This window comes from Folsomia candida, unplaced genomic scaffold (assembly GCF_002217175.1).
Source record: "Folsomia candida strain VU population unplaced genomic scaffold, ASM221717v1 Fcan01_Sc001, whole genome shotgun sequence".
Lineage (NCBI taxonomy): Eukaryota > Metazoa > Arthropoda > Collembola > Entomobryomorpha > Isotomidae > Folsomia > Folsomia candida.
This window is the reverse complement of record NW_019091193.1, coordinates 27587399-27615036: the sequence shown is the minus strand read 5'-3', so window position 1 is coordinate 27615036 and position 27638 is coordinate 27587399. Positions and strand designations below refer to the sequence as shown.

General features: G+C 40.1%; 6 protein-coding genes and 1 long non-coding RNA gene across 17 annotated transcripts; 3 read left to right on the top strand and 4 right to left on the bottom strand.

The window, feature by feature from the left end:
• Positions 1-2187: 2187 nt before the first annotated feature.
• LOC110846482 lies at positions 2188-5002 on the bottom strand. 2 transcript variants are annotated; one of them, XR_002547588.2, is made up of 5 exons: positions 4574-5002; positions 3934-4471; positions 3675-3824; positions 3474-3602; positions 2188-3397 (listed from the first exon to the last, which is right to left on the bottom strand). It is a non-coding gene; the product is annotated as an uncharacterized LOC110846482 (long non-coding RNA). The 2 variants fall into 2 exon arrangements; XR_002547586.2 differs by having other exon boundaries at positions 3934-4998.
• Positions 5003-5301: 299 nt separating this feature from the next.
• LOC110846471 (zinc finger protein 782) lies at positions 5302-7407 on the top strand. Of its 2 annotated transcripts, XM_035855212.1 has the most exons (5): positions 5302-5857; positions 5916-6071; positions 6138-6377; positions 6453-6672; positions 6761-6914. In XM_035855212.1, the coding sequence occupies exons 1-5, from the start codon at positions 5699-5701 to the stop codon at positions 6778-6780; spliced, it is 795 nt and encodes a 264-aa protein (XP_035711105.1). In that variant the 5' UTR covers positions 5302-5698; the 3' UTR covers positions 6781-6914. The 2 variants fall into 2 exon arrangements, with proteins under 2 accessions (XP_035711105.1, XP_021948935.1); XM_022093243.2 differs by having other exon boundaries at positions 5310-5857; positions 6453-7407.
• A 1447-nt stretch (positions 7408-8854) lies between these two features.
• LOC110846462 (nucleoporin NDC1) lies at positions 8855-13069 on the bottom strand. The gene is made up of 11 exons (XM_022093231.2): positions 12726-13069; positions 12229-12514; positions 11953-12163; positions 11649-11887; positions 11402-11559; positions 11132-11312; positions 10361-10598; positions 10017-10125; positions 9724-9936; positions 9400-9566; positions 8855-9324 (listed from the first exon to the last, which is right to left on the bottom strand). The coding sequence occupies exons 1-11, from the start codon at positions 12816-12818 to the stop codon at positions 9198-9200; spliced, it is 2022 nt and encodes a 673-aa protein (XP_021948923.1). The 5' UTR covers positions 12819-13069; the 3' UTR covers positions 8855-9197.
• Positions 13070-13529: 460 nt separating this feature from the next.
• On the top strand, positions 13530-17265 carry LOC110846407 (probable tRNA (uracil-O(2)-)-methyltransferase). Of its 9 annotated transcripts, none has more exons than XR_002547585.2 (8): positions 13530-13575; positions 13642-13734; positions 14147-14622; positions 14859-15229; positions 15429-15674; positions 15759-16561; positions 16962-17046; positions 17154-17257. XR_002547585.2 is itself a non-coding variant. In XM_035855166.1 (8 exons), exons 3-7 carry the CDS (start codon positions 14163-14165, stop codon positions 17028-17030), a joined length of 2004 nt encoding a protein of 667 aa, XP_035711059.1. In that variant the 5' UTR covers positions 13530-13575; positions 13642-13734; positions 14147-14162; the 3' UTR covers positions 17031-17046; positions 17154-17257. The 9 variants fall into 9 exon arrangements, 7 of the variants coding, with proteins under 7 accessions (XP_035711059.1, XP_021948855.1, XP_021948875.1 ...); XR_004835622.1 differs by having other exon boundaries at positions 16941-17046; XM_035855166.1 differs by having other exon boundaries at positions 15759-16616.
• A 263-nt stretch (positions 17266-17528) lies between these two features.
• LOC110846384 (pre-rRNA 2'-O-ribose RNA methyltransferase FTSJ3) lies at positions 17529-21121 on the top strand. The gene is made up of 9 exons (XM_022093116.2): positions 17529-17747; positions 17822-17974; positions 18038-18527; positions 18613-18730; positions 18795-18925; positions 19191-20134; positions 20215-20432; positions 20556-20710; positions 20774-21121. The coding sequence occupies exons 1-9, from the start codon at positions 17681-17683 to the stop codon at positions 21012-21014; spliced, it is 2517 nt and encodes an 838-aa protein (XP_021948808.1). The 5' UTR covers positions 17529-17680; the 3' UTR covers positions 21015-21121.
• Positions 21114-23023, bottom strand: LOC110846400 (3-oxoacyl-[acyl-carrier-protein] synthase, mitochondrial). The gene is made up of 4 exons (XM_022093141.2): positions 22731-23023; positions 22340-22650; positions 21503-22024; positions 21114-21438 (listed from the first exon to the last, which is right to left on the bottom strand). The coding sequence occupies exons 1-4, from the start codon at positions 22903-22905 to the stop codon at positions 21142-21144; spliced, it is 1305 nt and encodes a 434-aa protein (XP_021948833.1). The 5' UTR covers positions 22906-23023; the 3' UTR covers positions 21114-21141.
• A 153-nt stretch (positions 23024-23176) lies between these two features.
• Positions 23177-27558, bottom strand: LOC110845849 (microprocessor complex subunit DGCR8). Its single transcript, XM_022092375.2, has 9 exons — positions 26985-27558; positions 26792-26908; positions 26525-26667; positions 25736-26373; positions 25542-25645; positions 24930-25258; positions 24586-24686; positions 24351-24510; positions 23177-24156 (listed from the first exon to the last, which is right to left on the bottom strand). Exons 1-9 carry the CDS (start codon positions 27373-27375, stop codon positions 23674-23676), a joined length of 2466 nt encoding a protein of 821 aa, XP_021948067.1. The 5' UTR covers positions 27376-27558; the 3' UTR covers positions 23177-23673.
• Positions 27559-27638: the final 80 nt, after the last annotated feature.

Sequence of the window (27638 nt, the reverse complement as noted above, 5' to 3'; positions counted from 1 at the left end):
GGCTCTATCGTGCCGGACAGACGGACGGACGGACGGACGGACATGACGGTTCCATAAGCCCTGACTCGGGCTAAAAACTTTTAATTTCCAAAAAATTATCGTTTTTGCGTCTTTAAAAATTCATTTTTTTTTAATTCCGTCACGGGCGAAAACATACCTATTCTGGAAAACGCCAAAATACGCTTATTTCTGAGCGTGAACAATTTAAAATTAGTCCTACAATGCATTGCAGCGAACTACAGTTGTAGTTTTTGCAGATATATAATTTTTGGTAATGTGCATAAATAAATGATCCGTATTAAAATTTTGTAAAATAAAATTTTGACTTGTATGCATGTGTGTATTTGGTCTTCTTGAAAATTTTTCCGCAGTACACAAATGTGTGTAGTTGGTCCCCAACGTAACGGGGAATTAGTACACAAATATGTGTACTTGGTCCTTTACGGAAAGAAAAAACTACACAAATGTGTGTAGTTGGTCCCCAACGTAACTACAAAATAGTACACAAATGTGTGTACTTGGTCCTTAACGGAAACCAAAAAAGTACATATATTTGTGTACTTGGTCCCCAAGGGAAAGCAAAAAACTACACAAATATGTGTAGTTGGTCCTTAACGGGTTAACCTTATGTAGACACGTAACTAATTGTAAGTAAAATTCAGGACCTTGGAATGAATGTATGCAAAGGAAAAAAGATACCTCTGACATACGAACGGAGGAAATGTACTGATTCATAACCAAATTTGAGAGATTGTGGACGCACGCATATTTCTTCCAGAGGTGGACAACCGACTCAATTTGCATTGAATAATTAATGACTGATCACTGACAATCATCCCCACCGTTTTGCTTATCAGGATTTTCTTGCTTAATTTTCCACACATAAATTATTTTGCATTTTGTTGCCTTTTTGGTAAAGGTACTTACTACGAGGTTAAGTCAGAGATTTGATTGTTGGTGGGATATGCAGATAAGCCAAGCCAAGCCATTTCTCAGTCGGAGGGAGACAGAGACCAACAAGCTTCTCATCAAACAAAGAATGAAGTCCTTCTCCTGCCAAACCACGCCACACCAACTGACATGTTTTACATATGTTATATTTTTATATTTCTGATTTTACTATTTAGGACAAAATAATTACTCTCACACGACTGACGGAAATGGCATAATTAAATTATTAAGTTGTAAACATGACAATTTTTGTTACTTTTTATCACGATGAGTTTTGTTTAGTAAAGTTATTCTGTGTTATATAAAACTCTGCTCGATTCTAAACTCCGTTTCACGTTGAGTTCATCATATGGAATACATTATTAGCCGAATTATTTTATTATTTGACACCAGTTATTTGTATTTTGGCGTTCAAATTATTCAATTTCGTATGAATTTTACGCCAAAATAAAAATAACTGGTGTCAAATAATAAAATAATTCGGCTCATTTAGCTAATGTATTCAATGTGATGAACTAACATAACGTGAAACGGAGTTTATCTCCTATTTTTCCGTGTACATAAATGCAACGCTTGAATAGCGACGATTGTTTTATCGTTATGAGAAAAGTTGTTCATTTGTCCATCACATTTAAATCGTACAGGGCTCACGTTGCGGGTTGCATATCCAAACAAATGGGACAAAGGTGAATAGATAATTCTGTAAGAAATCCCAGTTTGCATAATAAATATTAAATACTATAAGCAGACCATTTTTTGAATGGGGGAATTTGTAGCGTGGATGTGATTTCTGATTTATTCTTAACAATTGGTCTCTCAGACTTCCGAGAAGATGAGTACTTATCTTGATAAGGATCAATTCCTGGACAATTATACATTTAGATGAATATGTGAGTAAAAGGAGACGGGAGGATATGAGTCTACCGTCGAGTCTACCGTCGAGGACGATGTGTAACATGCTTTTGTCTTTGAGTGAAACACTCTTCACCAGAAAATGATGTGTCAAAGGGGAAATTAATTATGAATGGATGATGACATTCTTTAGATGTGACGCATAATTGGATTTTTAATTGTGCTGTGAATAATATATTTAATAAGTGAAAGGAAAGTGTGGATGTGAAAAAAATGAAAATTTTCATGCACTCTTTTTTAATATGGATGAGAACAAGCAATAAACTTTCTCCCCAGTATCATCTCCCTCCCCACAATATTTTGTATGCAAGAAGACAACGCGTATTATTTGTTATTATATTTATTCGCATAATGCAGAAGGCAGAGTCAAATGGAAAATGGTAAAAACATAACGAGCTTCTCAAAACAACATCGATAAAACAATGAATTAAAATCGAATGAGTAACAATACAAATAATACAAATCTCAATAATACTATCAACTAAACAATAATGAAATAACAGCCAACCAAAAAATTCACAACAGTAAACAATAAGATTGAAACCAGAAAAATAAAAGTATAAGGTGTGAAAAACATTTCCCCAGTTGATGCGACGTTGTTCGGCCGGATAAGGAGGACGAGATTCTGAGGGATCAACCCTCCAGACATGACCCCACCTACTTGATTTGCCCGTGGATGTCAGTTTGCAATGGGGGGAGTGATGCCGGATTTTGTGACGAAAACTGTTCAGGCGTGGCATCATGTCACTCTTCGTGCCAACCTTCTTGGAGCACTGGGGGCAAAGGGATGTCTTTCAGCATCCGATGAACAGTTTTCTTGTGGGTGACGAGAGACTGTTTTTAGTGAAGGCTTCGTCATATTCGTCGCATTTGAAAGGATTTTCCTGCGTGTGGGCGACCAGGTGAGACCGATAAGTGGGGTTGTTGGCGAATATCTTGTGACAAAATAGGCAGACTTGGCCCAAATCCTGCTCAACCCGTGCGGCTCTTTCATCTTCGCAGAGACGGATGGAACAATGATTGGTTCGGACTTGTTTGGGGAGAAGTTCTTCGAGAAAGGTGGCCTCTCCTGTCCACTTTCTCCATGGTTTGGCCCACAAGATAAGTGAGACTAGATGGACTTTTGGATCGTTTTTTGCAGAAGGAGCGGTCGCATCGCCATCCCTGCTTCATCCTCCGCTTGCTCCCCTAGGTTCAAATTGACGAAGTGATAGTGGATCAGACTTGTTTTCTGGGAAAACTTCTTTTTGTAAATAATGACTCTTCCGACCTTCGTGGGGATTGATGTGGTCGAGAAAGTGCTGACGATTGAGGAAAAGTTTTTGGCAGTGGGGACACTGCGGATGGGAAATTGAAGTCTGCTTCAATTCGTCGCTGTTGAGGTGGGTGTGGGCGTGGAGGTGAGGACTGGTTTTGTTGGTGAAGGGACGGAGGCGTATTTTGCATGGGTAGATTTTATCCACGACGCGACGACCACGATGACTGCCCTTTCTGCCGGTCAGTTTCCACTAGTAACATTGTCTGGTCTCTTTATCTACACACAATATTATTAGGTCAGCATATTGAGTGGAACAACAGATTTTATAAGAAAGTTAAGACCGCAATCTTACCATCGTTCTTAAAATTTGGGAGTGAGGCGTGTGTTCGAGAGTAAAAAATCCTTCCTTGTCGAATCCTACATTTCAGGTTTTCAAATTCAGCCATAGATTGCTCAAGGTTGGACTCAGCAAAAGATCAGTCTGCACAAAATTTCGTGTGAGTTCAAAATGTCTTCTATGTATGTTACACGAAACGGAATATTTAAATCTTACGAGATAATGGACAATGGATAATGGATAATGGACGCCACGATGCTTGAGGAGGTAAAGGTGGCGAGTGTTTCTGTCAGGAGCGAAGGCTGGGTCGAATAAGGACGCGCGTTGGTGCTGCACCCACTTTTAAATTCTCATCATTGGGTCCGCCTACGCAGAAAATAGAAAAAATTATTAGCAGAAGGGTTTAAGTTGAGGGTGCTCATTTTGCCACAATATATTCCCCCACAACAACGACACTTATCGCATCCACACTCACCTCAAATCGCTGGAGCGGGCCTGCACTTTCCATGCGATGTGACTAAAGTATTCTTCAACTGTCAACTCTTTACCGACCACGTCAATCCACACGAACGTACTTAGGAAGACCCACGACTGCCCCGTTTGCGAACAAAAATTCATCCAGCAAGCACACTTGACCGGTCATCTCTTCGTCCATTTGAGCCCAGCGGAGCAAGCGGAGGTGAAAGAGGGCTGGCGACACGACTCCTTCTTCTGCAACAACCGGTTCAAAAGCCCATCTGGTCTGACTTATCTTTTGGGCGAAATCATGGACAAAGTGGGCGGAAGATGCCACGTTTGTCGAAAAACGTTCTCCTCCAAAGCAGCTCTGACCGATCATCATTTCACCTATCTCAACGATGACGAGAAAGCCGCACTAGTTGACCAAGGTTGGAGTCAAGTGTGTCTGTCTTGCCCCTAGAAAGTCTCCCCACAGAATTCCAGCTATAATTCTCACTTGGTGCCTCACACGAAGGAAAAACTTTTCAGATGCGACGAATGCGACCAAGCTTTCACTGAAAAACAAAGTCACGTCACCAACAAGAACACAGTTAACCGGGAGCTGAAAGACATCCCCTGCCCTCAGTGTTCCAAGAATTTTGACACAAAGATGTAACCTGGTGCGCCACCTGAACCGCATTCATCTCAAAATCCGGCATCCCTGCCCCCACTGCGGTCCGACATTCACGAGCAGAGCAAATGCTGGGGTCATGTGGAAAGGGTCCTTCCCTCAGAATTTCGTCCTTCTTCTCCTGCCAAACAAGGTCACGTCCACTGGCGATCCGTTCTTCGTAGTTATCTTTTTATTTTTCTGTTCTCACGCTTAGTTTTTATTATTCTGGGTTTTCGGATTGGCGTTTATTTCATTATTATCTAATCGGTATTATTATTTAGATTTATACTATCTGCATTACTACTTATTAGATTTTAATGCACTATTTAATTGCTACTACTTTGTAAACGGGGCTATCTTTTTTACAATTTTCCACTGACTTGACTCTGCCTTCTGCACTGTGCAAATACATAATGACGAATGGTGGGTTCGATCGTATCTAGAGGTCCTTTTCTAGAGATTTTCTTCATATTCAGGTTCAAATGTTAATGAAACTGTCACATAATTCTAATCTGCATGGAAAGGTAGAAAGATAGCACGGGCATAAGAACGGAAGAAAGGAATCCTGATTCATAACCAAATTTGAGAGAGTGTGGATTGTGGACGCATGCATATTTCTTCCAGAGGTGGACAACCGACTCAATTTGCATTGAATAATTAATGAATGATCACCACCGTCTTATTGCTTGTGCCACGATTTTGTTGCTTAATTCCACACAGAGAAATATTCCGCATTTTGTTTCTGTTTTGGTAAAGGTACTGACTACGAGGTTAAGTCAGCTAGAGATTTGACTGTTGGTGGGATACGCAGATAAGCCAAGCCATCTCTTAATCGGAGGGAGATAGAGACCAATACAAGCTCCCCTTCAAACAAAAGCTCACTTGCCATCTCTAAATTTGATTTCCTTCCACCGAGTTTACATTGTTTGGTAGATTTCCGATTTTTCCAACAAGTTAGTCTCGCCAGAAGTTATAAAGATGCCACAACGCCTGTGCGCCTTAATCTCCATGCGCGGTGAGGGTTCTCTATTTCTACGGTATTTCTCCGGTGGTGGCAGGAGCGGGATACAGCAGAAGACCCCACCGCGACCACCCCGTCGCAGAGATAAGTGACCTTCACAACAACCGAATGGAGACCTATGCCGGCTTTGCGGACGGTTTGGCAGTGTCCGTTGCTTTGGAAGGGGCGACGAGTTCCTCCCTCATCGCGGTGACGGCGAAGGAGAAGAGGACGGACAAAGAGCTCGAGGTCTGCCCTAGTGACCACGACGTGAAGGACGACGCGATGGTGAGTGGAAATGTTACGTGTCGCTTTATCGTAATAATTTATTCAATTTTCCATGTAGGCGAATCCAATGACGAGAATTCAAAAGTGGGTGCAGCACCAACGCGCTGGCTTCACTCCAGGCCGAGAAGCCTTAGCTCCTTGCAGCGACACTTTAGCCAACGTCATCGACGACACCGTCTCGAGCATTGTGACCCCTACGTGGTCCATTATTTCGGTGATATTCTGATCAAAGTTACATGTTATTTTAAGCTCATCATTGTACCTACTCAATTTTGTGCAGATGGAGGAAGATGATTATTCGGTGAGAAACGACGCCACTCTTGAGCAGTCCATGGCTGAACTCCAGGCCGCGATGGACGCAACCAACTTTCCCACAGCCTTTCAAAACTACGAGAAAAAGAGAGCGGAACGACGCAAAGTAAAGAATGCTGGACAAATTGAACGTCGCTTGGAAATTACTCCCGAACCGACTGCATCCCGAACACATGCATCAGACCAAAGTTTTAAGATCAAGCCTTTGGTAAGATTGCACTCTTGATTTTCATATAAACTCAGGATAAGTTGTTCAACCCTTAATAAATAATATTGTGCGCAGAGAAAGGAATCGATAGTTGCTAGCGAGGGGACTGACCAGCAGAATGCGACGTTCACCTTGGACAGAATGGAGGCGGAGGTCAACCAGACGCACCAGAATTTGCTCGTCGTTCCAGCAGAGAAAGTTGACACAGGTGAAAGTGGTCAAGAGAATGGACGACTTCCTGCTCAGCAGACCCACTCCCTCCAACCACAGCCAACAACACCCAATGCGCACGAAGGTCAGAAGAACGACGGTTGCCCTGTTTGTGAAGAGAAGTTCACCCAGAAAATAACTGCTATCGGTCATCTCTTCCTCTTTTTGAGCAGAGAGGAGCAAGCGGAAGTGAGGCAGCGATGGCGAGACGACTGCAACTTCTGCAGTACTCCAGTCAAACATCAATCCGGTGTCACTCTCGGACAAACCAAGGAAAAGCCCTACACTCAAATTAGTCATCTAAAATTACACAAGCGCATTCACAGTTCTAAACGAAAATTCGATCCCTTCAAGCGGGATGAATGCCAGCTAGGTCTCACTCCAAAGCAAAACCTGGTCAAAACAGTTCACCGGAAGGTGAAGGAGGTCACCTGCCCCCAGTGCCCCAAGAGGTTCAGCACGAAGGATCACCTGGTACACCATCTGAACGGTGTTCATGTCAAAATAATCCGGTACCGCTGCCCTCACTGTGGGAATACATTCAAACATAAAACCAACCTTGGAACGCATTTGATGAAGTTTCACCCCAAAGAATTTCATCCTTCTCCTGCCAAAGAACGTCCCATCAACTGAAAAATATGTTTTCCATACTCTACATTTATATCTTCCTGGTTCATGGCAAGATAATTATTTTCATACGACTGATAGAAATAGCATAATTGAATTATTACTCTGTAAACATGACACGATATTTGTTATGTTACTTTTTTTATCAGAGCGGTTTTTATTAGTAAAGTCATTTTAAATATAAAACCTTGAATCGCTTTTCCTCCTTTTTTTCCGTGTGCCGACATAAATGCGACGCTTGACTAGTGACGACTATTTCATAATGACGAGAAGAAAGGTCAGATGTCTGTACATTTATTAGTAAACCGTGCAGGGCGCAGGGCTCATACTGGGCGTGTGCGGTCACTTTTCATACTCCCTTTTCCATAACGGTTATATTGCAGAATTTGTATTCCATAAAATCACATAGCATAAGCAACCACTTTCTATAATACATTTTCACATAAATTATAAAAAGGAATAATTTCTGATTAATGTGAACCAAAATCCTGTAGACAATACGAAATTGCTCACGAATATTGCAACGTGTCGACTGTAACGTTTCAATGAAATTCATTAATCTGATATTCAGTCTCACATAAATTTATTTTAACGTATTTGCTCTGCCTGTAAAATTTCGCCACATTTATTTCTGTCTACAATATTATATCATTCTTCCAGTGCAACCTCTTTACCTCCACGCGTATGTAGTATTCAGCACTCCCATGAACACAATTCTTTTCAAAAATTAAAATACATCCATCAAAAGCAACCATTATTTTTGGCACTTCTAGTAATTTTTAAATCTTTAATAAATCCGGGGCATTATTACTGGTAAATATTTAATATTTAAAATTTAATGGTGTTTTAGAGTGTGTTATGGATAGAGATAAAGAAGAGGAGAGAACGAGTACATGTATGCAAAGCAGTGGTTTGCAAAATGACTCTTTAGGTTAAATGCAGTAGGAGAGGTTAATTTTGCATGTAAAATGCATTATGCAAAATGACATGTAATCCATGCTGGGCTGCATATCCAAACGGACGAAGGTGTCTCAATACTTCTGCAGGAAATCTCAGTTTGCATATACATAATTATGATACGCAGACCTCAATAACTGATGAATGGTCATTCATTTTCTTATCGTGAGCATTCCATCTCAAAATATTCTGTTCAGTCGAATTACTTGATGGTATGTACGATTCTCATGCATTATTATGCAGATAGCAATTCATACATACAAAATGCCGTCATTTAGTTTGTCCCCAAACCACCATTTCATCTTCACTTTCCGTCTCACAAGTTTTAAACTCCGTTTCACGTTACGTGACACATTGAGTACATTAGCCAAATTATTTTATTATTTGGCACTCGTTGTTTTGATTTTGGCGTAAAAATCATACGAAATTGAATAATTTAAACGTCAAACTAAAAATAACCGGTGTCAAATAATAAAATAATTCGGAATTTGATGAACTCACGTAACGTGAAACGGAGTTTAGAATTGTTATTCTAACAATAAGCGCAAAACAGTAACAATTAATGGGGTGAGAATGAGAGTAACAATATATGATGATGAACGAGTAGATGGATAACAGCAGACAACAAATCATAATCTCATCAACATGCAATGAAGGAAAAACGTCATGCGAACTAGTCAGTCTTATTTTTTTACTTGAAAATGTGCAAAAATGTAAAATATTTATTCAGCGCATATCATATTTAGTTATTTATCTTTATCTATATTATCTCCGTTGCGAATAATAATACAAGTTTTACATGGCATCTCTCTAATTAGTTATGAGTTGGTTTGTCCACAATTGGAATCCACATTAAGGGTATTATTGCATGTATAATGCTTGCAATATAAGTATGTACATATGTATAAAGTACTAGATGTATAACGTATAAGTCCTCTGTCGTCATAATATTACCAATTGTTAATATATCAACTTAAAACTAACGTGTTTAATGTTATGAATTAACTATGTAAATAGTAGAGATCCTTAATCAGTAGGGATGAAAGCGGAGTAACTGTCATCATGAGAAGATCGGCTCTTCTGCAGTTGGGGTTTCGTCATATCGGACAAGGTATAAAGCATTTCCTGTTGAGAAGCAGGAATTCCGAGGGTACTAAATAGGAAAAAATTAAGAGTAATTTAGTTATTATATTGTTAATTAAGTTTGTATAATATTTATAAGACGCACTTGTAATACAGATGGAAGGATCCATGGAGTCGAGTTAGTGAAAAGAGGATGCTGGTGACTAGTTGTCGAGAGGAAGTCAGGGACACGGCTACCTTATCATTGTTCGGCTTTGAGGTCGAGACCTTCTCAACCTTCCTGACCATTGTTGCCGTCGCTTCGTCTAACGTCTGGAAAACGAAGTCACATGAATGAATTACTACATTTAGTACTAGAATAATTAAAGAATATTAACTGATTATATTAACCAGTTTATATTAACTGATATTTGTTGACATGTTAATAAAGGATTACTTGACTTGACTAGAATAATTAGTATATTTTTACCTGGTACAGGGTGAGAAGGACGGAAATAATTTGATTCACGTCACGCTGCATAGCGCCGTACTGGTCGTACACGAAGGAGTGCGTGGCAATTTCTACGAGGCCGTTCATCCCCCAGATGACAACAGGCTGTCCGGTGGAGAGGATATTGGCGAACTCCATGGCAGAGTTCTTCTCCTGGGCAAACGACTTAACCCGGGTAGTGACAGAGCCAACCTTATTTAATTTACAGTATAAATTATTAACTGAATTAATACTTGACAATTAAATTTTGAATTGAATGTATCCCAATTAACCTGATAGTTCCAAAAACGTGTCCATAAGTTGGAAAAACTCTTTTTAAAAATTTGTGGCGCAGCTTGGAAAGCATTTCGCGCTGAGGGCTTGCTCACTAGGCTTGTTGGTCTGCAAAGTAAAAATTAGAGCGATATAAACTATCTTTCTTGGTACTCGCTTAGTACTGCAGGCCGTGTATAAAGGGTGTAATCGATTACATTAGGATAGCGTGATACCCCGATTTTATATCATAATTAATTATCAATAATTGTGGCACCCCGATTTATCACTGGTTTTCCTATCGTAATGGATTGTTAAAAACAAATATCTACTTATTTATACACGGCCCTTAACTTGATATTACGTTTTCAAATCCCGAATGTCCAAGGTTTTACGGCGATACGCGCTCGGATTGAGTTTAATGTCTTCTCTTTCTTCGACCAAAGCGAAGAATTTTGGCACCGTGACGGGAGTGCTGGTCTTGGCAGGGCACCAAGAACTTGTCTCTTTTTTCTTTGAGTAGGTGTCCAAACGTTGGATTAAATCAGTGCATTCGCTCAGCACGGCGTCCATAACGCCAGTCCAGTTTCGCGCGTGGTAACCTGTAAATTACAGAAACCAAGTTGATAAACCATTCAAGAGTCATATATTCATATGTGATGAATCCAGTTAGCCACTAATAAAAGCATGCACTTTTATTCAGGTAAAATTAGCTGCACGTATGAAAGTGTTTATTCAGGTAAAATAAATTGTGCGTGTGAAAGTTTTCATTAAATGATTGCAAAAATAAATTGTATGCAGAAAAAATTTTGTTGTTGTATTACAAGCAGATAAAACATTTCATTCGTGCAATTGAATTTATATAAATACAAGCTTTCATAAGTGGAATTAAGTTTACCTGGATAAAAGTATTAGTGGCTAACTGGATTCATCACATATGTCAATATTTTGCCGGCATATACGTTCAATGGTCGTGTCAAATTAAATTTCGAATTTTGATTTTTTTAATATAAACTGATAATTATAGATACATGGAAATTACTTGACCTGGCTTGACATAAAAATTTAGCTTGTTGATTACCAGTTTCGCGAAGTTATATTAGTAATTGGGGTAAAATTAATTAGACCTTAGTACCTGGATGACTGAGGGTAAAAAAGTTTTCCATCACTTTCTGGTTGGTGGGCATGCAAGCCATCATGTTAAACTCGAAAAAGGCCAAGAATTTCATTGGAAGGGGGCCCCACTGCATGGCATCCCTCAGAAGGATTATCCCCGTGGAAGAGGGATATTTGGACTCGAGTGGAATATTCAACTTCTATCCCAACAAAAAAAGATACAATTTAGATAAAGTCTTTAAGATATAAACAAAATTGAGATTCAATAACATCAATTCAATTATATTACCTCAGTCATAACGATTTCGACAATGCGCCACACCAATTTCGTAGAAAAAAGGACGACACTTGGCCAAATGAGAATATGGAGAAAGAACCGAAAGTTGAACAGGATTCCAAACTCGAGTAAATTGTGGAGGTAGGATTTAGAAACGATGAATAGTAATGCTAAATAAAATAAAATCCAATTTTTCTCATAACCTTATAATTATTATTTCTCATAATTATAATGCCAATTAGTAATCTTAATTTCTTACTGTTTAATCCGACCAGGACGAGGTCAAATGTGGCGAAAAAGGTGACATACTGTTTGCAATCGTTCCATGCTTTGGAGACGGAACAGCGAAACCGGTCTCCCATCTGCAGATCGATTGTTGGGAATGCCATCACAAAGTTTACTGTAACGTATTGTTTGAAAAAGACGTAGGTCGAGTATAACGCGGACAGCAGGATAATGGTGTTGCGTTGGTCCGTCCAGCAGAGAACACTGGGCCCACTATAGAATCAAAGTTTCATATTTATTTCTTACCTAATGAACCTCTTCTTACGATAAGAACTTACCCAAGTCCGGGGCACTCCTTCAACTCTCCTCCATTCGATTTTCCGTCACTCACCAAAAGTTCAATCTCACCAGTAGCCACACTCAAATAGCTGTGGGTGATGATGGCGTTGGTGAGTCCAATCAAAATCGTAGCGAGTATACCCCCTGAAAATTTTCCACATAAAAGCCCGACCACCGATTCTTGTCGAGTCGTCGGAAACGAGGGACAGACTTGAAAAATACAAACCAAACAATTTATAATAACTTGTGCACATTAAGGTAAAATTTTCCCTTACCTTTCGCAATACTAGATACGACACAAACTTGGATGATTGAGGAAAGCAGGATCCAAAATGTGGCAGGGTTCAAAACCCCGGCAACAAATTGTATAAACATTGGCAAGAAGTTGAACAAGGAGAATAATGTCATGCCCTGAGATGGTCTTGAATTAGATTTATCGCTGAGGTCGTCATCGCCGCTACCAAAGTTGAAAATCTTTTCGAATCCACGAACCCAGATGAGGGCAAAGATGTGGACTAAACAGATGATAAAAGAAGCTTGCACCACGCGAGATATCAAAATCTAAGGAGGAAAAAGAGACTTATCATTATTGTCATTCATTTGTGCATGTCAAAACCACGGTTTAAATTTATAGAGAACTGGTTATAAAAAAGTAAAACACGTGAATTGATTGACTTTTGGGCGTAAAATGGATATCATTTCTGGGATGAATAGTTTCTAAACAATTTGTTTCACCTTAATGAATGACAACGGTTATTGAATGTGAACTTACGGTGGCATATTTGCCGCTGAGAAGCGGTCTCTTATCCACTTCTGGAGGTCTCGCAGGGGGTGCGATCCCCGTAGTGGGATATAACGTCGACATGGCGCCCAGTGGGGACAGACGAGCGAATCTATCAATTTATCTCCAATCCTGTGTAGTGTGTGTAGGTCGAGTTTGAACAAGTAAATGATAAGCAGCAACTTATCCGTCGTACAGACAAGTTCAGTCAGACTGTAGTACACACTCTCCTCATAAATTTACCAAGAGTGGCACCAAGTTATTAAATTTGTACAACTTTTAATTATTTTACTTTAAAACTCATTGTCCTGAGCACACGTTAGTTGAACCGGTGAACGTTGCATTGGCGGCAAGTTGGCCGAAGCAATCTCAGCCACCCCATCTCGCAAAATCCACAAGCTGGACTGGAACTGGATGGATGGAGAAATTTAATTAATTGCAATTAATTAATTGACGTTTCTTCAAACTTCACCCACTGGTCTGACCTTAACTGACCTTCCGTCACTGTAACGTCAAGAGGTCAAAGTTCCAGGCAAGATTTCAATTCAACCATTAAACAAATAACATTTTTTGAATAAGTTATTAATTTAGTAAATGATTTGACTCTAATTAATTAACAAATGAGCAATTAAAATAAAATGTATGTTTTATATGGGATATTTCTTTAGGCTGTGGAATGCTGTCTTTGGTTCGCAGTTCTTTACTTAATCGTAGCAGCAGCAGTTCTTCTAGCAGCAGTGCGACGTTATCGGCGAAAGGTCTCTACAAATATTTGTATCGACAGTGTGCCCGAATTCCTAATCCTGAATTGCAGAAGTATTATAGACATCATATCCGACAGGTGGGTAATCATTGTAACGTGATAAGCATGACGGCTGCCTAACTTGATTTTTGTTTTGTAAATTAGAGCTATATCCAACACGCAGACGAATCTGATCCCGAACGAATTAATCACATTATTAAACAAGCTGTCAAAGATTGGCAGTGGGTCCTAAAGAAGGTATTTAAAGTTATAGTAAACTGTATTTTCAACGAGGTTCTTTTTGCATCTGTATCCCAAAACTTTAAATGATGTAAGCTGCAAAGTTTAGCATTTGTTTTAAATAATTTTGTCGCAGTTTGAAGTTTAAAAAAAATTCATCTCCTGTAGTGCAGCAAATTCAAGCCATGATTTTATTTGCAGTACTCTTCAAGTGCCAACTATTTTGGATGCTGCTTAATTAGCTCCAAAATTACGAATTGCTTTGTCTGATCGTAATACCGTTTTACATTTATTAATCGTTATACAAATGCAACTCTTTGAACCATCCACGATTGATTGTCATTGTCATTGTCATTCTCTCTCGTAGTTAATAAATGAATGGTCTTATTTAATACACATTTTGACTGATTTTTGATATTGTCCTCCACAGTACAAAATATGTGATAATGGAAGCGGCCAATCACCAACAAAGTAGTTCAATGGACAGTAGTTCCTCTCGTCCCGTTCCTCCTCCTCCCATTAGTGATAATGAAGCAATGGACGTTACTGACTCTGTGCTCCACGAATTCTCTTTGAGTGGCCCGGTCGCATCTGAATTCGAATTTTTCTACGCCCTCTCTGTCTTCACAACGAGGCCGCACATTCTCAACAGAAACATCAAAGGGGCCGAACTCGTTCTTGAGGCAGAGTTGGCATCAGAAGGGCAACAGCCAAAATTCTACACCATGAAACACAACGAACTTTGCGAGGTTGACGACGTCCCCCAAGATTTAATAGAGGGGTTGAAAGAGCCATATTTAAAGTCCGTAATTGACGAGTTGAGAGACTTGGGCGTGCATAGGTTTACCTTGGAGAGACATCTAATTGGACACACCTTGAGGGAATACGTATGTCGAGAAATTTGGGGTGAGTAGATTGTTAGTGTGTCTATTTAGTAAAATTGTAAACAGAAAGGCGAATTGAGTTTTGTCTTTGAAGGTATAAAATGATCGTAAAAATATCAAGTTAAACATAAAATCTTCAAGACTCTGTCAAAATTAAACTTATTTAAATTAATGCGATAAATTTACAAGTTTATACAGTTTGAAACCTTAGGAAATGGTTTGCTAACTCTTCTCTTTCTTTGTTACTTCCTCATTCAGACCTGGAGGACTGCGTCGTCGTCATCGAGAGTCAAGACTTAGTCCCGAACAAGGAACTCCCTCCCCTCCGATTCGTCTGCTCTCTCGTTAAAGCTTCGGTGGACGACTATGTGATGAAGATCGAGGTGCATAACCGAAATAGAGACACGTCGTCGTCTCGTTTGATGCAACAGTCGATAAAGTTCTACAAGGACAAAGTCATCCCCAAAATAATCAAGTGGGCCTCCTCCAACAATAGTTTCGGTCAGGATGGCAAATATCCCAACACGGCGCCAGGTGTGCCGTCCACTTCGTTGAAATACGTCCCAGTCAAAGTTTATTATGAGCAGTACAAAGGACTTAAAGAGGCTTACTTTACGAAATTGCAGTCGGTAGGTGTTTAAATTCATAAAAAAACTTGGTTAAACTGTTACTGCTTTTTATGCATGTTTTTTATTTCAATTTTTACAACACAACACAAAATGGTGTTTAAAATCTGTCATTTTCGGAATCTTTAAAAGAAGTATCAAAATGCTGATCAATTAACTAATAAAAAATAATTTAATGCACATTGTCACTTTTATTTGCCAGTTATGGACTGAGACGACGGACCCCGTAAAATTCATATCTGAAGAGATGGGGATTGCGACCTATATCAAGACTTATATTTCTACCAACTCCTCCTCTCCATCATTCTCCTTCGTCGATATGGGGTGTGGCAACGGCGTCCTCACTTTCGCCTTGACCGCTTACGGTGCTACCGGCTTCGGATTTGATATTCGGTCGAGAAAACTATGGGACGTTTTTCCCCACGTTGGTGTCATGACAGATTTAAGGGTAAATCTTAGTAGTAGATACACATACACATTAATTATACTTTAATTATAATTTTTATGAATTCACTATAAAATATTTCCCCAGGTCCAAAGTTTCAACCCATTCTGTGACGACATCCCTCCTCGCGAAAACCAGTGGTTGATCGGGAACCACGCCGACGAACTCACCCCCTGGATATCCGTTATGGCCAGAAGATTCAACACAGCGGGCTTTATCGTCATCCCCTGCTGCCTCTTCGATTTCCACGGGAAATTTCAGCGCAAAGCTAAAAACTCTTGCGATGCGGACTCCCTGTACCAAAACTATATCCATTATATTGCCCAAGTCGGAGAGAGATGTGGCTACTCTATCCGCATTGATAAATTGAGAATCCCATCGACAAAACGCATCTGCATTATTGGGACCACACTGGAGCCAGATTGTCCAGAAAACATAACCGCATTGCAACTTGCAAGGGACTACGCGGTCTCCAAAGTCTCCGAATTTCCTACCACAGACAACTCAATCTCAGATATCAAAGTCTTCAAACCTCGATCTCCGGTAGAAAAGATCAACAATTTGACCCAAGTCGACCGCACTGTCGTGAGGAGGATTGTACAGCGGATTTTCGACTCGTTACTCACTTCCGAAGAGGGGATAATTAGTCATCCGACCTACGCGAAACCATGGAATGGAGGCAGGAGAGATTTTACCCTGGCGGAAGCTGCCCTTCTTCTCACACGAGAGGAGAGGGACCTCATCCAGAATCAGGGAAAGGGGCTGCAAACCCTTATGAAGAATCACCACCAGATTTTCCGCATTAGGAATGGTTGCGTCCACCTCCGACGACCGGTTATCGATGATGTGACCAAGAAAGGCGCGGTAGTAGGAGGAAAGAACGTCAAGTCGTACGAGTGCTTCTATAATGCTAATCATCCTGATGGGTGTCCCCTTGTGGACGAGGTGTGCCGGTTCAAACATTAGCTTTTACGAAGGACAAAATTTCGACAAGAACTTTTTTCTACACGAAAACGTTTTTTTCGAAGTTTTGAAAAAATAACCTTTGAATGTAATGTTTGTAAAAGGTGCCAAACATTTGTAAACTTTGTTAAAATCATCAAGTTTACAATCAGTTTTAGAAATGGCCCTAATTTGCAAAGTTTTTGAATTTGTTTTGTACTATACATTGCTAGCTAATGTATGAGGTTTCTTAATTGCGTGATGCATACAGGGATAAATAGTTATGCAACCATTTGCGCCATGTATTAAAACCGGCACACCTGCTAGGCAGTTAATGGGGGGACTGAGTTGCAAGCCCGAGTAGTGCACACGGAAATTTTTTCAAATTTTGTACATTGCAAAATTTGGAAAATTTAAAAATTGAGTTCTTTGGGTAAGTTGGAAGAACAGCAAGATGAGATTTTTGTCAAGGTCTATTAAAATTCATAAATTTCTCAACTTGAATGAAATGCATAATTTACTTCTTGCTTTATTACGCAGCTCGTGGACGACGATGTCATTTAATTCATATATATTTATTGTCGCTGTTTGTTAGTCAGTTTAGAGAACGTTCAATAAAAATGTTTAAATAATGAAAGCATAAATAGTTTCCAATTAATTGTAGTTCAATAATTGCAATTGCATTCATTCGCATTCAGATTTGTAAAAAAATTGCTATCAATTCAGTGAAGTTTATTTATATTACGAAATGAAATGGAACTAAAAAAGATTAAAAATAAATTTCCTGCAAGAAATTGTATTTTTAATGCTTCGTAATTTTACAAAGTTTACAAAGTGAGAAACCATTTTCAGGCCGAGTGGAGTCTCACGTGCCCCTCCATCTGCCCGGAATGTTCAGCCTCAACACGTGAATAAACCTCACTCAACCAGCGTGGTTCATGTGTATGTCGTGAATGAAATTGTGTTTCCATTTCCTCCAGAAATTTTTAATTTCCTTCGACATCTTTATAAAATTTTACTCTGTTCCTTATCCACCCTGCTCGGGGTGCGATTAAAGATTCGACAAGATGGGGAAAAAGACTAAAATTGGAAAACAGCGTAAAGATAAGTTTTACCATTTGGCTAAAGAAACAGGTAAGTCGTTCGTTAAATAATTACATAATAATTAATTACTGAAGAGTGAACTAAGAATCATCATTTCCGTCCAGGCTACCGTTCCCGAGCTGCCTTCAAGCTGCTCCAGTTGAACAGAAAATTTGAATTCTTACAAAAATCTCGAGTTTTAGTCGACCTTTGCGCCGCACCGGGAGGATGGATGCAAGTCGCGGTACAGAACATGCCCGTATCCAGCTTAGTGATTGGTAATGGATCTTAATCAGGAACTAGCCATTAATGTCAAGTTAACTATTTACTACTAATTGTAGGAGTGGATTTATTCCCAATCAAGCCTGTCACCGGCTGCATCGGCATCCAGGAGGACATCACTACCCCAAAATGTCTCCAATTAATTAAAAAAGAGTTAAAAACGTGGAAGGCAGACATAGTTTTGAACGACGGGGCTCCGAACGTGGGACAAAATTGGATTCACGACGCTTATCAGCAGAACTGTCTCACTCTGAGTGCTCTAAAACTAGCTACGGATATTCTAAGACCGGGCGGTTTCTTTGTGACCAAGGTTTTCAGATCCAAAGACTACAACTCGTTGATCTGGGTGTGCCAACAACTCTTCCGAAACGTATACTCTACAAAACCAGCAGCTTCCAGGAACGAGTCGGCCGAAATCTTTGTCGTGTGTAAAGGATTTCTAGCCCCGGCGGTGATCGATCCGAAATTCCTGGATCCAAAATTTGCATTTGAGGATGTAGATTTACCTCAGAATAAGAAACAGTTGCAACAACTCTTGCTAGAAGTTGGGTGAGTATAAGTGATCTATCCTATCGACATGATGACAGAATTTAATAATAATGACTGCAACTAATCATATTTTTCATATTTCCAGGAAAAAGAAGAAACCAGAGGGATATCCCACTGGAGAAATCCTTCTCTATAAAGCAATCAACGCGAGCGAGTTTATCAAAAGTGCGGATCATATTGAACTATTGGGGAGTACGTCAGAGGTGAGTGGTTAATCAGTTATTTAATGGAGGCATAAATGTTATCTTATATTTTGGATGATAACAGATCACAATCGATGAAGAATGGATCGCCAGCAACCCAAAGACGACGGAGGACATCAAAAATTATTGCAAAGATGTCAAAGTTCTGGGAAGGAAGGAGATCAAGGCGCTCGTCGGATGGAGGAAGGATTTACGGTAAGTGAGAATTTTTTAAATAACACAATTCGTACAAATTTGTGTAACTTAACTAACTGTGTAAAATACCAAACAAGTTTAATACCCACAAAGCGTACATATTTTACAATTCGATCAGTCGGGTTGCTAAATTTTGCAAAAGTTTGTCTCGAAACTCGAAATTTAAAAAAATTAGAAATAAGGTTCCTAAATTGTGAGATGGTGATTTATATTGTAAAAATTTTTCTCTTTGTGTTGAACAAATTCTTATTTTTTGAAAATTCAGGGACAAGTGGGACCAATTTCTAAAGTTGAAAACTGATTCTAAAACCTCCCTCCAAGTGGGAACAATCCCTGAAGAAGCAAACGATGAAAGTGATACGGAAACCAAACTTGCCGAAGCTCTTCAAACCATTCAAGAAGAGCAAGGAAAGGAAGAAAAGCGCAAAAAGAAGAAACTATTGAAAGAAATTAAGAAAATCCAGGAGAAGACTAGTCTCGACATGATTATTCCAGGCGATGCTGGACCCACCGACACCATGGAAAACTCCATGTTCAATTTGAAAGGCGTCAAGACCATGGACGACTTGGAGAGATTGACCTCAAATCCACAAATGCCTGATATGGAGTCTACCGAAATGGATGACAATGAAGAAATGGAATTCTACGAGGAGAAGAGAAAAAAGAAGGTCGTTCGATATTCCAAAAATGAACAAGTTTTGGATAAGAGTGGGAAATTTTATAAGAGTACGGACGACGCGGGCGATTCTGGTGGTGGTTCTGACGACTCGGATGATGAAGAAATTGATTTGAAGAAGGGACTCGGACTCGGTGGAAATGAGGATGATGACGAAGACAAGATGGATATCAACATTGATGACATGGACGACGAAGACGAAGCCGCCCCTCCCCTGCTCACCGACCTTGATCCCAGAGACAAGAGCGTGAAACGGTTGAAAAAAGCGGAACGTTGGTTTGACAATGACATTTTCAAAAGCATTGGTTACGATGAGGATGAAGACGTCGAGTTGAACAAGTTGGCGGAATCGTATATCAAGAAGGGGGCAAAAGTCCCAGGATTCGAGAAGGATATGAAGGCAGAGAAAGAAGAGAAAGAGACCAAGAAAGAAGCGAAAAAGAAAGCTGCGGCAACGGCTAAGAGGAAAGCGGAGGACGTAGCGGGTCTGTTGGGAGGAGCTGATGATGCCACAACAACGGGACCAGTTTCTAGTACGTTTCCAAGTTTTGTCAGATTTTGCACTCGTCTCAAATTTACACTATCTTCAATATGTTGTTTTATGCACTTTTAGAAAAGAAAAAGAAACTGGACGTTGCTGGCCTCGCCTTAGCCTCAGTGATGATTCAGTCGAAAAAGACGCGTCGCGAGCTTGCCGACGACGGTTGGAATCGATACGCCTTCAACGACGAGGGAATGCCAGAGTGGTTCCTGGAGGATGAGAAGAAACACATGAAGAAAGCCGCACCTGTCCCAGCCGGGCTGGTAGATGAGTACAAGAACAGCTTAAAGGTTCGAACCTTTGATTTATTACAAATTACAATGGGAAATTTCTACCCCTTAATACATACTTAAAATTAGTTATTATTAGGTATGATTTGTATAATGTATATTTATTTTGCTTATCAATTCCAGGAAATTAATGCCCGTCCGATCAAGAAAGTCGTTGAGGCGAAAGCACGAAAGAAGAAGCGCACCTTGAAGAAGATGGAGAAGGCGAAAAAGAAAGCAGAATCTATTTTAGAAAAGGGTGAACTGACCGATAACGAAAAAGCGAGCCAGATTAAGCAGTAAGTTGTCAAATGTTATGAAATATTTAAAAAACGTTCCTAAACTTCAACTTCTGCTTCCAGATTATACAAGAAGGCGAAACAGACTAAAAAGAAGGAAGTAACGTATGTCGTAGCGAAAAAGTTTAACAGTGGAAAGCGAATGAAACGCCCTGCTGGTGTCAAAGGTCCCATGAAAGTGGTTGACCCCCGGATGAAGAAGGACCTTCGAAAACTAAAGGGTGCTCCGAGGGGCAACAATGCCGGCAAGAAATCAAAGGGCTTCAAACCACCCAAGAATAAACGTGGCGGAAGGAAAAAATAGTTACAATAATTACTCTGATTAAAATGACGATCTACATTTCTATAAATTGTTGCATTATTCTATTTTTACTTGAGAAATAAATTTTACGCAATTGTTTTATTGTTAAATTTTGTCATAATTTTTTGTTTTATTCAATAAACGAGGCCAAGCATAGGGACGCGTTCGTCCCACCGAAACCGAATGAGTTTTTTAAAGCTACAAATCTTTTCTTGGGGTTGTCAGTCTCGAGAAGATGATTGGATTCTTGTCCCTGTCCAACAATGTTGATGCCAGAGAATTCTTTATCCAAATTTACGATATTAGTTGCCGGTGGTAGTTGTTTGTAATGTAGGGCGAGAATCGTTAGGGCGGATTCTACCGCACCGGCTGCCCCGAGAAGATGTCCGTGACTTCCTTTCGTGGATGAAATCGGGGCTCGGCCAATCTGCAAGAATTACATTTTTTAAATTTTAATCGGAAACTAAGACAAAATTTTATTAAAGTATTACATTTTTATCCTGAAATAATTTCCTCAGCGCTGTAATCTCCGCTTTGTCCCCGATTGGTGTTGATGTGGCGTGACAGTTAACGTAGGAAATATCCTTGGGGTCAACTTGGGAAGAACTGATGGCATTTTTCATCGCTCTGAACGCACCGTGGCCATCCTCCCTCGCCGCCGTCATGTGATGTCCATCACCGGAGAGACCGTAGCCCAAAACCTCACCTAGGATTGGGGCTCCTCTTTGCTTGGCGTGATCCAACGCTTCAAGGACGAGAACACCGGCCCCCTCGCCCATCACGAAGCCGTCTCGGTCAGAATCGAAAGGACGGGAGGAGGTTGGCGGTGAATCGTTGAATTTCGTCGACAGAGCGCGTAACCGGGCGAATGTGGCGATTGTGAGAGGATTTATGGAGGATTCTGCGCCACCACAAATCATAACGTCGGCGTGATTGAGGCGAATGAAGTTGAAGGCGTCTCCGATAGCATGAGCCCCAGTGGCACAGGCGGTGGAGACGCAATGGTTGGGGCCCTGAAACGACGACAACACAAAGTTATAAATTATTCTAATCTTACGAAAAGGAAGATGAGTTAATTTATGTTAAATTAAGATAATATTTATAATAAGAAGATGGCAAGTTTTGTAATTGTGTAAACCTGACTTGATACATGGATCAGGGGATAATCTAAAAGAAAGCTACAAATACGACACCGTTTACCCCCCATCAATCATAATTTCGTTCCAGGTTGTTCATCCAGCTTACACAATTTACTGTTTATTACTTACTAACTAATTAGTACTATCTAAGTATTAAATAAAAAGAATTTGAGAAAGAAAGAAAAAGACCTGAAATCCGTACTTGATACTGATCTGACCGGCCGAAAGGTTGGGTAAAATTCGCGGAATGAAATATGGAGAGACTCGACTGTAGCCCTTTTCTTCTAACGTTTTTCCCGTGTCGATTACGTCCTGCAGGTCGAGCATCCCCATCCCCACGGCCACTCCGATCCTCTCTTTGGCCTCTTGAGATAAAGCAGGTGTGGTCAAGAGGGCACTGTTCGCAAGGGCCTCCTCCGTCGCCAACAGAGCAAACAAAATTCCCTTCGAGCAAGAACGACGTTCAGCCTCGGTGAATTTGGTGCTCAGATTTACCCCGCCTGTGGAGAGACATAACATTAACATAATTTGACCTTAACGGACGGAAGATTGTATTATTTACAATTTGACCTGACCTGACCTTTTTCACCGTCCGTGGGAACCGTGGCTGCCACACGACAAGGAAGTTTGGCATATTCAGGCCCGGTCAGCCCACGAATGCCGGAATGACCGGAGATGACACGTTCCCAAACGACCGGTACGCCGACGCCCATCGGGGTCACGAGACCAAGCCCCGTCACCACTACGCGTCTCATGATGATGACTAGAAAATCGTAGTTTTTTAAAAATATTTGTTTTCTAAAATCTCACAATTCCTGAATTAATTTAACTCTTTCATATCTTTTACATTCTCTGGCTCGCAGACAAAGTGAAACTCTGCATGCCCCGACTTATGCAAAACCATTAAAGGTTCACGATAATAATGATAAACGATTCTTGTATCAATTTATTTAGATTTTAACATTTGCAATAATTTATTTGGATTGTAAATTTATTAGTGCAAATGAATCTAAATATAAGTAGTAATTGTGCAACAAATGGAATTTGTTTATAAACGAATTATCGTAACAAATACATGATGCGAATGTGAAATAGACATAATAATATTATTGTTAATATTGTTCAAACTTTTTACGAGATAATTTCCCAGCTCTTTCTGAAATTGCTGATTGACAACAATTACCATCCAACTTGTCTTTTGCAATTGCAACATTCCTAAATAATTAAATATTTAACTATTGATTACTTCCGCTGCCCATAACTAAACTAGACTATCACATTATATTTTATTATAATTTATCCACCTGGCCACAAAACTTAAAAAAACATTAAGATGAATAAGACTCAAGAGTAATAGTGGATGACTTGAAGGCAATATTAAATCACTAGAATATTAAGCCGCTTATTTTCCTCTTCTTAAGGGATCACTCATTAAATGCATATGGCATATTTACGTAGCGGAAGGGTAAGGATGGTTTAGCATTGCATTTTCCTTCCATTTTGTATGTTCAAAACATAATTAATTAATTAGTGGTCCCTAATAAATGCTCTTTGATGGGAATATCCCTTGTGGAATGATCGTTCTTCTGCTTCTTCGTATTATTTCTGTTTGACTTTTTTTCACCATTTCGTCCACCCGAAGTGGTCGTGGCTGTGGTGGAGACGGCTGGCGTTGATTCTTTTCCTTTAGAAGTAGAAGACGACGAAGATCCATCAGTACAACCATCACCACTTTTGGTTTGCGAGTGGAAGTGGGTGGATACATTATTGTCTTTCACCCAGGAAGGCCATGGTCGTATTGAGGGAGGAAGAGGATCCAATTTCAGTTTCAACATTTCCGTCTTCAATTTTTTGAGAATCTCCCAGTTTGGAGAGTTTGCAGACGCTTTGCTTTGAAGAGCGGTGATTTGCTGCTCCTCCTGCTTTTTCACTTTGACACTTTTGATCGAATTGTTTCCGTACATTTTCAAGAACGTGCCAAAGTTGTTAATGTTGGGGTGTAGGAGCTGAAAAATCAAAGAAAATATAAATTTAAGAATATAAAAGGTTCGTTAAATAATAAACAACGGTTTTCAAAGTTTACTTTACAATACATATTTGTCAAATAAATAGACATGCATATAAATTTAAACAAATAGTTTGATAAGACGCAAGTTCGCTCCACACGAATTGTTATTATTTTAATTAATGAATTCCGTACCGAAAGCAGTTCTTGAGATGCGACTTGCTTCCCCTCCTTCTTGTTTGCCGCCTGCACTTCGACAGAGTGGGCGCCCACGGTCAGGCGAAACTTGTTGGATTGCGAGCCAGGCGATATCATTTCGAACTTGACGCTGTTACTCATTTCTTGGCCAAAGTTGCTACCAACACAAATTAATTCTTGAAATGTTGAACTATGAATTGAACAAAACACATTGATTAATAAATTGTATTACCGTTGAAGACAGATGAGGAGGAGGCCGTAGGGGGCAGGTTGCCCGAAACCTTTGCACATACTGGCAATTCCGGTATGCTTCAATCCATACGGTTCGAATACCTGATTTTTAAAAAAATTCCAATATTATTTCAGAACAAAATGCTACAAATCTTTTTTTAATTTATACATTCTATCCTAATATGGTACAAAGGGCACTCAAGTAAATAGGTAGTTTTATAGATTTTCCCATGGAGGAAATTTAGTATCATTATCTTTACCAACATTTGGACACAATTTGGTTACAGAAAACAAAATAATTCATACAAGGTAACAATATTTGATAGATTTAAATCATTCGCTAACCTGGTGAAAGTCAAAATCTTCACTCTGGTCGTTCTTTTCGCCATTGAGCTGTTCCCTCATCTGGGGGATGAGGATTTCCAGGGCCGTCTTGGCTGCTTCTGCCTTCGCCTGCTTCTTGCTCGACCCGTACCCAGTACCGAACTGCATTTCATTAATAACGACGGTTGCAGAGTAAGGAGTGGCGGCGTTCTCCAGTTCACGGAAAATGTAGGTGGGCTGCTTCCTCAATGCGTGTTGTACATACTCGTGGAGGATGCACACGGAACTTTTCCCTTGGGGGTTCATTATGTATTCCTTAGTAGTTTTACCCTCATCGTTAGGTCCGTTATCTGAAATAAGCAGACACTAGTTAGAAGAAAATAACTTTTAAGTCCTTCTAACAGTATTCACGTCGCCTTTTGTAAACTGTGCAAATTTGGTAGAGGATTGTATAGACTAGGATAAATTAGGCTGTACGCTATTTGTGTCCTATCAGATGTTATCAAACTTGTTTACAACTTTATAAGGTTTACACAGTTAGAAAGCTTGGCGTGAATTATAAATTTAATCGTAATCGACGACTCAGTTAAGTATAGTAATAATAAGTTGAGTAAAAATAGTCAATTTCTCTACTGTGGATTGGGAACGATATAAGCTTCACTCCATCCGGCATGGATGGTCTCTGAAGTTGAATCCGTTTCTGCTCTTTCGTATAGCGACGACGCGCACCCCATGACCTGAACAAAACCAAAAGTTAATCAACATAGTAATAAAAAACGAGTAAAAATATTAATAAAAAACGATTATCTCAAAAAAATTATATTTACTTGAACCGTTTGCTCGTCACGACTTTAAATTTGAAAATCGCCTTGCAATATTCCCTGACCCCTTCCGGCGTTAAAGAGTGCATGGCATGATTTTCCTTGGCTGTCGCCACCGTGGCCACGGGCAGACCTTTCGTCACAGTAGGACTTGGTGACGTAGTGGTGATCGCGATGGGGCAAATTTTCGCCTTGAGCGTCCTACCGCAAGCTGGTGACGCAGTCTCTACAGACTGAATACTGGAACTAGTGGAGGTCGGATCTGGGGATGAGCTTGTTGTCTCTTCTCGCGAAATGAGTAGTGATTGTCGATCTGGAGACGGAATAACTACATCGTCCAGATTGACCCCACTATTACCAGAAGTGACAACATTTCCTGATCCGGTGGTGTCAGTTTCGTCCTCTTGTTCAATCCTTAGCTTCTTCAAAGTTTCATCGGGATTGGTACATGTTGGAATTTTGCGTTTCGCGGCAAGAAAAGTAGGTCCTGTCGTTATGTCGCCGTTTGGTGTTGAACTGCGGGTATCGTCTCCTCCAAAAGCGAACCCATTGAGCAGAGGAGCGCCGGCCAGCTTGCTTTCTTCTTGCTCCTTTTGACGCCGATAAGCCAAGCAAGGGATGGCACTGAGAGGTATGGAATGTCGCTGATTGAAGGGAAAAGAACACAATCAAGCAACATCCACCTCACTCTCGATATCATCATCATCAACATCAGAGAGAAAAAGCGAGTTGATTTCCGTTTAAAAATTAGCTCTAATAAATATCTCGTTCAAGAGAAGAGAGATTTTTACTTACCCGAGCTGATCCACTCCCAAGGAAGTAAGGTTTGGCTAAAGTGCAGACTCGGGTCGTCCGGTGCAAATAGAGAGGCATCCCACTCGAATGGCGAACCTCGATCCAATCCGCTGGAAGAACTTCTAAAGAATTTTGTGTAAATTCTGTAACCAACAAATATGTTTTAATAAACTTGGTTAAAATTTAATATACAAAATGTTCAACATTTTATTTTTATAAAAATTCTCATGATTGGAAATTAAGATAGTTACTAATTTTTTGAACTACCTTCCAAAATGATGATCTTCTTTTCATTGAATTCATCAAATTCATTTTCACCTCCGTGGCCGTCAGTCCTCATCTTTTTAGTCTTTTTCGGTGCGACTCGCTTAGTTTTAGGCAAACCTGATGAAGGAAATAGAATTAAAAATGCACCACAAATTACAACTAAATTTAATCAATTTGTAATTAATAAACTCACCCTCTTCTAATAGCTCATCAATTTCTTCATCCCCAATATCACCAGATTCTCCCTCACCCGGCCGTGACTCAAGGCCTTCTCGTGACTCTTCCTCCCCCGACCCGACCTCGAGATCATCCTCGTCGACGTCATCGTCATCATCGTCGTCATCATCTTCACAAGACGAAGAAAAATAAGAGCTTGTTGAACACACGTTCCATTCTTCGCCCCCTTTTTCGACAGGCGGAGGAGGAGGAGGTGTTGGAGAAGGAGGCGACGTAGGTGGTGGAGGAGGAGATACACTACTTATATTCCCTTCTTCTCCTTCCTCCATGCTTATCACTTCTGCAACACGCTTATCTTTTTCTTCTCTCTCGTCGGGATCCATAGTAGTTTCGGTGCTGGTGCCCATTTTTAATTCTTCAGTCACTCGCTAATGATAAGATGAACGGACTAGAAGAAGTCGACCCGACGAAGATAGGAAGACTGATGATTGAGCACTTATGACTTATCGATTTATTTAAGGTACGAGTTAATTATATTTTTAAACTAAAATTAATTAAAGACGACTGAAAAGTGGAGAGACTTTTCGGGGCTGAATTCTTTCGGGTGCAGTCTCGGACAGATTCCCCAGAAGCGCCAAACCGTCAAGTTTTACACGTGCTGAAAGATACG

Coding starts and splice junctions, on each gene's coding strand:
- LOC110845849 (XM_022092375.2), bottom strand. CDS start 27,375: ATGGGCACCAGCACCGAAACTACTATGGATCCCGACGAGAGAGAAGAA. Junction 25,259..25,541: donor TATATCGTTCCCAATCCACA/GTAGAGAAATTG, acceptor TGCTTATTTCAG/ATAACGGACCTAACGATGAG. Junction 24,157..24,350: donor CATCTCAAGAACTGCTTTCG/GTACGGAATTCA, acceptor TTGATTTTTCAG/CTCCTACACCCCAACATTAA.
- LOC110846384 (XM_022093116.2), top strand. CDS start 17,681: ATGGGGAAAAAGACTAAAATTGGAAAACAGCGTAAAGATAAGTTTTAC. Junction 20,135..20,214: donor AACAACGGGACCAGTTTCTA/GTACGTTTCCAA, acceptor ATGCACTTTTAG/AAAAGAAAAAGAAACTGGAC. Junction 20,433..20,555: donor AGTACAAGAACAGCTTAAAG/GTTCGAACCTTT, acceptor TATCAATTCCAG/GAAATTAATGCCCGTCCGAT.
- LOC110846400 (XM_022093141.2), bottom strand. CDS start 22,905: ATGAGACGCGTAGTGGTGACGGGGCTTGGTCTCGTGACCCCGATGGGC. Junction 22,651..22,730: donor TCCCACGGACGGTGAAAAAG/GTCAGGTCAGGT, acceptor GTCTCTCCACAG/GCGGGGTAAATCTGAGCACC. Junction 22,025..22,339: donor GTATCAAGTACGGATTTCAG/GTCTTTTTCTTT, acceptor TCGTCGTTTCAG/GGCCCCAACCATTGCGTCTC.
- LOC110846462 (XM_022093231.2), bottom strand. CDS start 12,818: ATGTCGACGTTATATCCCACTACGGGGATCGCACCCCCTGCGAGACCT. Junction 11,888..11,952: donor AAGGAGTGCCCCGGACTTGG/GTAAGTTCTTAT, acceptor TTGATTCTATAG/TGGGCCCAGTGTTCTCTGCT. Junction 9,325..9,399: donor TCCTTCCATCTGTATTACAA/GTGCGTCTTATA, acceptor TTTCCTATTTAG/TACCCTCGGAATTCCTGCTT.
- LOC110846407 (XM_022093163.2), top strand. CDS start 14,163: ATGGAAGCGGCCAATCACCAACAAAGTAGTTCAATGGACAGTAGTTCC. Junction 14,623..14,858: donor CGTATGTCGAGAAATTTGGG/GTGAGTAGATTG, acceptor TTCCTCATTCAG/ACCTGGAGGACTGCGTCGTC. Junction 16,617..16,940: donor GGTGTCCCCTTGTGGACGAG/GTGTGCCGGTTC, acceptor CACACCTGCTAG/GCAGTTAATGGGGGGACTGA.
- LOC110846471 (XM_022093243.2), top strand. CDS start 5,699: ATGGAGACCTATGCCGGCTTTGCGGACGGTTTGGCAGTGTCCGTTGCT. Junction 5,858..5,915: donor ACGTGAAGGACGACGCGATG/GTGAGTGGAAAT, acceptor TTTTCCATGTAG/GCGAATCCAATGACGAGAAT. Junction 6,072..6,137: donor CTACGTGGTCCATTATTTCG/GTGATATTCTGA, acceptor AATTTTGTGCAG/ATGGAGGAAGATGATTATTC.